Source organism: Alternaria postmessia (genome assembly GCF_024291825.1).
Source record: "Alternaria postmessia strain BMP 2775 chromosome Unknown scaffold_23, whole genome shotgun sequence".
NCBI classification, from domain to species: domain Eukaryota; kingdom Fungi; phylum Ascomycota; class Dothideomycetes; order Pleosporales; family Pleosporaceae; genus Alternaria; species Alternaria postmessia.
In genome coordinates, this window is record NW_026260096.1 from 322,259 (window position 1) to 329,476 (window position 7,218).

The following is a 7,218-nucleotide window of genomic DNA, read 5'->3' on the forward strand; positions in this document are numbered from 1 at the left end:
ATGGGAGACTCGTATCGCCCAGCGCGGCGCCCGCCACCGCTTGTAGACCGTATGACCTTCACTGGCAATGATCGCGACAACTATCGACCAGGCGGCGCGCGCAACGGCAACCAGCCCCAATTCACTTTCGAGTCTAGCCATCCTGCCCCCCGCTTTCCGCCTGCTGGAGACTCCAATGTACCGCGTGGCCCTGCGTCATCAAGAAGGCGCGGCCGTGGTGGGGCCTCGCGAGGCTCGTCTCGTGCGGATGGCAGGAACAACGCAAACGGCTACCGTCGGGGCGGTTTCAAGAAGGCCGCCCCTCATGAGCGCGCCCTTCTTAAACACCAAGACGAGGGTAGTCCGGAGCGCGCACTGGGTGTCGGAGACGGTCCTAACCGGTTTCTCAACCCGGATGACCTGTCTGATGACGAAGAAGCAGATATGTCAGTAGAGAGTGGCGACTCTGCCGATGAAGATCGCGAAGGTGGTGCGCGGGAGCCCAAGGCAGCCCGGACGCAAACCAAGCGTGCTGATGGCGACTCTGTTCCTAAGTGGTCCAACCCTGACCCGTACACTGCCTTGCCGCCTCCCGATGAGACCACAGGCAAGAGAACCGACTTTGTCAAGTTGATTCGAAAAGCAAAGAACGAAGAGGCAGAGAAGACTGCCGGACACAACTCAGTTGTTGCCAACGACGACTTCATCTCGTTTGGTGACGATGATGACGACAATGATCCTGATACTGTTCAAGGCTCCTTGAGCGAAATCGCACACATTGACAGCATTGTTAATAGGCAACAAGCTGCGCTAGCCGAACATCGGGCACCTCGTCCCGCGAGGAATAACAACAAGCGCAAAGTCACCATGAGCGGTGTAGTAGATGAATGGTTGCCCGTCCCTAACATCAATCCAACGCCGTGGCTGCCCTCACGCGACCCTTACGCACATCTTGCTACCGAACCCGAGAAGTGGTAAGTTCTTTGTATACCTGCAGCTAGATTTCTAGCAGAGGTTCGCAATGCCAGTTAGATCCTGGGACTTTGCACAAGAACCTTTAGACTTTACAATGCGATCTTTGTACTAACGCGATGCTAGGCTTCACAACGAGATTCTCGACTTCTATGACTTCGTCGCGCCCAAGCCCTTCGAGCACGAACAGCGTAATAGGCTGGTCAACCGTGTCAACAGCGCCATGGGCCAACGCAGGTTTCCTCAAGAGAACGGACGCATCTTGTGTTTCGGTTCCTTCCCTGCAGGTCTCTACTTGCCCACAGCCGATATGGATTTGGTATATGTCTCCGATAGGCATTACAACGGTGGAGAGGCCGTCGTGGACATGTCTGGGAGGAACGCCAACAAGAGTCTGCTTTACAAGGCAGCCAGGAGGCTTAAAGACACCAAATTGGCCGCCAATGGCCATGCTCAGGTCATTCCTGCGCGTGTTCCCATTATCAAGTTCGAAGACGCTCTCACGGGGCTTCAAGTTGACATCTCTTTCGAGAATTTGAGCGGAGTGCAAGCGCAAGCCACATTCGCACAGTGGAAGCAACAGTATCCGGACATGATATATATGGTAGCACTCATGAAGCAGTTCCTTGTTATGCATGGACTGAACGAAGTTCATACTGGCGGAATTGGAGGGTACAGTATCATTTGCTTAATTGTCAGCTATATTCAGCATTCCCCTAAACCGGACAACCTCGGAGAATGTTTCCTAGGATTCCTAAGGTACTACGGCGATTTTGATTTGGCCCGGAAACGCATCCAGATGCATCCGCCAGCGATCATTGAAAAGGTAAGCATTCGCATGTCGATACCAAACAAGTTTGGTTAAGTTCATACAGCTGACAATCTCAGACCAACTATGGCATTGATGGCCGCCCAGAGAGGTACGACGGTCTTTCCATCCAGGATCCTAACCGTCCCGAAAACAACATCTCTGGTGGATCCCACAAGGTTCAGCTTGCATTTGATGCCTTCAAAGAAGCGTACCTCACCCTCGAAGACCGCATGCAGGCCGCCCGCTCTGGACAGAACATCGGGCCCAGCATTCTAGAATGTGTCTTTGGCGGTAACTACGAAACATACACAAAGCAACGAGACCACATGAGGAAACTCAAGTGAGTTGTGTTGTACTAGATTTGGAGCAGGCGCTACATATTTTCGTATGTACGCTGCTGGGATATAGCCTTCGTCCCTCTCATGAGCCCTTTTGGACTCCCATGATACTTCCCAGACTAGACTTACTTCCTCCTTGGCCAAAACTGGACCAGGACACCTCTTAACAAGGACATCGATGACGCCCAAACTTGGAATGACGAATGGGCACGAGTCATGTGGAAGAAGGTCCAGGCGCAGTTGAACGGAATGGTAATTGCAGCTTAACGGGCCAGCAGGGATGTCGAGTATCAGAAGAGTATGGCGTAAGGCGTCGTTATGGGTAGGCGAGTACGAATGCTTCGGCAGGGTCTACTCACGATGCGAACAGACTAGGGCGGCATGAATGTTTCAACCATCGCACGATACCCAATTCACGGCGCTATAGGCGTTTGGCAGCTATCTACGTACACTATCTGGACGGACGCCTCATCGACCGGAACAGGCCTCGCACACACCATGTTGATCCCACAGATCTCGACGCGGCGACACGAGTCCTCCCCGCCACCGATGTTGTTTCCTGTCTGGTCCTAATTGATCAAACGACACGAGATGTACAGTCTCTATATGTTTCCTATGATCCCTTTTCTTTGTACCGTAGACGTTCCATGATAAAATCTGTTCTCTTTTTTTTTCGCTGTTCTTTCGCTTGCTCTTATGAGCACCAAGATGATACTAATGATACGCTAAACGCGGACAACTATATCTAGCACATACTCCTGCTATTGTAACGCCGAATCGGAAGCCTGGTCTGATCAAAGGACGTCGCATTGCGATTTCCAACGTCAGTCCCTTCTTCAGAAATGTCGCCAGCAACAGGACGTCTTTTCTCATTGAGTAGCAGGCTTTAGGCATGCGCTTGAGGAAGAAAGATTAGTCTATTCGGATGTTCGGTCAAGGCAGATTCAGGAGCGAGCTCTTGAAAAGCATCAAGAGGTATTGGTAACTCTCCATCAGTTGGTCTGCGTTAGCATAGGCACGAGATCAAGGGCCAAAGCTCGCTGCATAATAGGTACCATATTATTGCCAGTCGTCTTTGTATACTGTCATCGACTGGTAGTTTTCCAAAGCAAGATTTTACACAAGACAACGCCAGGCTAACAATGCTAAAGTTAACACAATAAAAGTCTCAAAGGATTACCACTCTTGTTACTCCCCATCACACGCCGACTACACCGCACCGCCCGGGCAGCGATTGACAATCAGACTGTTGTCAACCTTCACAACTCCTTCTTCGTCTCCACAATAGTCTCATTCTGCGCCCTGCTGATGAGATCCTTGGCGACCGCCGCACTCTCTCTCCAGCTCCTCTGGCGCTGCCAGAACCTAATGACTGGAGTAGTTTCTCTAAGACTACCCTGCCTAGCTTCTTCTTCGAGACTCTTCCTAGTAATCTCGCCACCCTTGTCACTCAACTTGGGAATATTCTGCAGCTGGCTGAGATTCTCCTCAAAGTATTGCTTGCGCACCAGGAAGCGTTCACGGCGTTCCTTCTGTAGGCCTGGGGAATCGAGTTTGGACAGCACGATGCGAACGCCCCAGCGGAAGAGGATGAAAAGATGTTCAGAAAAGAAGACAGTCAGAAGGAGGGCCCAGAGCTGAATGTTGGAAGGACTGCCGCTGGGACCAGTGCGGTCATTCCAAAACATGTAGACAAGAGCGGACGTAGTGAGACTGCCCATCCAAGTAAGGAAGGAGAGGGAGTCGAGCCAAGGCCCGATTGTATCAGCGCGCCATGGAGTGGGTCGTCGCATCTCAACACAGATCTTCATAGCGTCGGCACGAAGCTCGATCCAGTTGTTGATCAAAAAGGACACAGCGGTAAGTGGCCAAACCACTGAGAAGAGTGACAGGTAGCCAAATTGCACAACCATCTCACGAAGATCGGCGGTGACATCGTAAGAATCCAGTTCTGCTTCCTTGCGGACACGATCAAGGAAGGCAGCGTCCTCAGCAGGGTCATTCTCGGCGGTGGCCGGTGCGGAACCGCCGTTCCTTGCAGCTCTGTCAGACTGCATCTCCTTGTATTTGGCAAGGCCACGACGCTTGAGGTACGGAACGATAAGCTCCATGCCAAGGTTGACGAGTTGGGCGGTGACTGTGAAGTATATGACTTGCTTGCGGAGGCGATCGGGGTTGATGCTCCAGCTGGAACTTGTCGAGTTGAGGTGCAGTTGCTTCTCGTCCTCAGCGAAGGGCCGGACAGCAACGTTGAAAACGTCAAGGTAGGGTACAATAACCTTGCCAAATGGTACGTAGACAAAGGCAGTCAGGAAGATTCCCAAGTAAGACATGATGAAGTTCATGACGAAGATCTTCTGGGTCAATGCCTTGTCGTATGCCTGCGACGTCTCATAGTTCTCGAATTGGGTCAAACGGGTAGCAGCCTGGGTCAGGATAGTATTTAGAATAGGATTGACGGTTGTGAGAATGCCAGTAGGGATGAAGACCTTGTAGGGTTAGTCAAGCCATACGCTGCAGATCGGATTCAACACTCACGAGAACGCTCTTTAGCGGGCCGTTGTAGACTTCAGAGATGAAGACCTCTATACCAAAGCAGGTCGCAATGACGGCTCCAAGCGAGCAAGCGGCAATTATGGCGAATGGAATCTGCAGCAGTTGCCTCTGGAAGCGCTTGGATGCTGGGAAGAAACCGACTTGTTCGCCCGTGACTGGGTCGGTGATTGTTTTTTCAGGTTCAAAGTCTTTTTTCCTGACGTCGATTTTGGAAACACCCTTGACGCCCCAGCGAACGCTCAGGTCGACTTCCTGGTGTTTCCAGTATTCGGTGAAGACGGTGCACCACAGGGCGCTCGCAAGACCGTAGATGGGCGAGAAGGAGCCGAAGAAGAGCCATGAGAAGAAACCGAAGGCGGCAGCGGGGATGAGGAAGGTGAAGTAGGACTGTGTAAAGGCGAAATAGAAGGCAATCTGACCATGTTAGTTTACCACGACACGAGACAGTATCTTGGAAGCTTACCTTCTCTCCCAGCCGGTTTCTGATGTCGTCCAAATCTTCCGTCGTCAGGATGTACTGCGAGGTCCACTTCTTAATCCAATCCTTGTTGTAGGCATGGTCGTGCAGCGCAAAGACGGACTCGACGTTCTCCCATTCTCCCTCTTTGGGTGTTATACCAGCCCCACCTTCAGAGGGAGGGTTGGTGATGAGCTGGTATATGATGCGCAGTCTCTCGGCCTCGTAGAGGGGCTCGGCTTCGAGCGATTCGCGGGTAACCTTCTCGGGGGCAGCCGTTCGAACGCCGTGGATCCAGTCGCGGACTCTGTTGGCAATTAGTAAGCGGCTTTATAGGTGGTATGAAGTCTTGAGTACCTGGACCTGTATACTTCACCGAACAAGTGCTCGTCTGAAGCTACTCGCACGAAGAGGAGTATTGAGTGCGACTCTCCATTGCGGACCTCGGTCTGCAGCCCAACGTTGGCCAGAGCCTCGCAGAGCTTCTCAAACTGCGCGATGGCCTTCGCCTTGTCTGCGCGCCTGTTAGCATATCTATCCTGAACCCCGCGTTGGCACACCCATACCAGTCTTCGCAAAGCGGTAGCTAATCACGTAGTCGACGTCCAGGTTGCTCTGCAGCGCCTTTGATTTGGCCATGTCCGACGACGAGCCCGAGGTGAGCAGGGCAATTTTGATGCGGTAAATAGACCAGGAGAAATTGGTGAAGTAGGGAATGGCAGCTTCGGCGCTTGTCCCCTCTTTCTGGGTCGACATGCCCAGAAATGTTGTAATCGGGGTTCAGGCCAAGCTACCGGGAAGCCAAAACGTCATCGTCGCGAAGATCCCGCCTACGCCATCCCTGCACCACATCGCTCAATCTTGTACAAGACACGCGCAAACAGGAAACAAGTCTCTGAGCCCATGCGTGTCATATACAACTACGTACAGGCCTAGATAAGTCTCACCCTCTTCCTTCTCAGCTCACGGGACATGATCGGCCCAACGTCTTTAATATGAAAACACCCCACCCTTTCCGCCGTGACCGAGTCCTTCCACTTCACGGCCAGGAGTAACCCTTTGCTGCGCCCATCGTGAGAGAAGCAGCCAAGCAGTAGGAAAGACCAGAGACCCCGAATAATGTTCGTATATAATTCCTTTCGGACAAACAAAGACTCGCTGGGAAACATCTTTTTCAATTTTTGCTCCTTGCCCATGTCCCACTGGGTGGATTCAAACATGGGCTCATTGGACCCGGGAAAATCCTGTACAGTCACCAAATCAACGTCAAAGTGAATGACGGATACGGTGTCGAGAAATGCTCTGGAGAGCTCCTCGTAAATCGAGTGTGTGTTTGCAGACACGCTCTCCGACTCTAGACGTGCGTTTCGTGCCAACGGTGTAAAAGTTCCTGGAACATCGAATGGATTGGCCATATCACCTATCCAGCCCGTCCAAGACCAGGATGGAAACCCTTGCCTCCGCCTACACATGCTAGGAAGGAGCAGTTGCCACCCCAATGAACGAAAAAAGTACTCTTCTTTGAGGCCGGCATCTTCCATTGTTCCTGGTAAGTATGGCAGGCCAGCGATATGGTAGAGCAAGGGCTGTATTTCTGACAAGTACCTGAATGTAGGTATACGAAGTCAGTGCATGTCTCGCAAAAGCCTCGTGAAGGGATATTGCGTACTCAATCGCCCCAAAGAAAGCATTCAGTGTGTCTGAATCGTGGCTCAGTTTACGTGTGGTGTATTGCGCAACTAAACGCATGAAATTCTGATGTTGATGAAAAATACTTTCAGGATACGGCGCAGTCGAAGTACAGTGGACGGAACCGACCGGAGATAACTTCGTGCTCCAATCATCCCATGTGACACCATTGGGGTCTTTAATGTGCTCAACGCCGCCAATCGACTCCGTCCACGACGCGGTATCGCAATAAAAGGACATCTCAAAATCGGTGAAAACAAGGAGCCTTTTTGACATCAGGCTTTCCTGGAACGTCCAGCCGCGTTCCATCCATACTGAACTTCGGAGTCTCGTAAAGGCATCCCTTGATGACAAACAAGCAATGTTTCTGTTGTCGATAGAGAAGACTTTGTACTGCGATTGGCGGTCACAATTGA

At 51.7% G+C, this 7,218-nt stretch overlaps 3 protein-coding genes across 3 annotated transcripts; 1 reads left to right on the forward strand and 2 right to left on the reverse strand.

Moving 5' to 3' along the window:
* Positions 1-2,106, forward strand: J4E82_004793 (uncharacterized protein; the record flags this gene model as incomplete). The annotated part of the gene is made up of 3 exons (XM_051731067.1): positions 1-953; positions 1,078-1,777; positions 1,840-2,106. 3 exons carry the CDS (start codon positions 1-3, stop codon positions 2,104-2,106), a joined length of 1,920 nt encoding a protein of 639 aa, XP_051589274.1.
* A 1,253-nt stretch (positions 2,107-3,359) lies between these two features.
* Positions 3,360-5,869, reverse strand: J4E82_004794 (uncharacterized protein; the record flags this gene model as incomplete). The annotated part of the gene is made up of 5 exons (XM_051731068.1): positions 3,360-4,589; positions 4,639-5,070; positions 5,120-5,420; positions 5,471-5,627; positions 5,680-5,869. 5 exons carry the CDS (start codon positions 5,867-5,869, stop codon positions 3,360-3,362), a joined length of 2,310 nt encoding a protein of 769 aa, XP_051589275.1.
* A 176-nt stretch (positions 5,870-6,045) lies between these two features.
* J4E82_004795 (uncharacterized protein) lies at positions 6,046-6,862 on the reverse strand (the record flags this gene model as incomplete). The annotated part of the gene is made up of 2 exons (XM_051731069.1): positions 6,046-6,718; positions 6,783-6,862. 2 exons carry the CDS (start codon positions 6,860-6,862, stop codon positions 6,046-6,048), a joined length of 753 nt encoding a protein of 250 aa, XP_051589276.1.
* Positions 6,863-7,218: the final 356 nt, after the last annotated feature.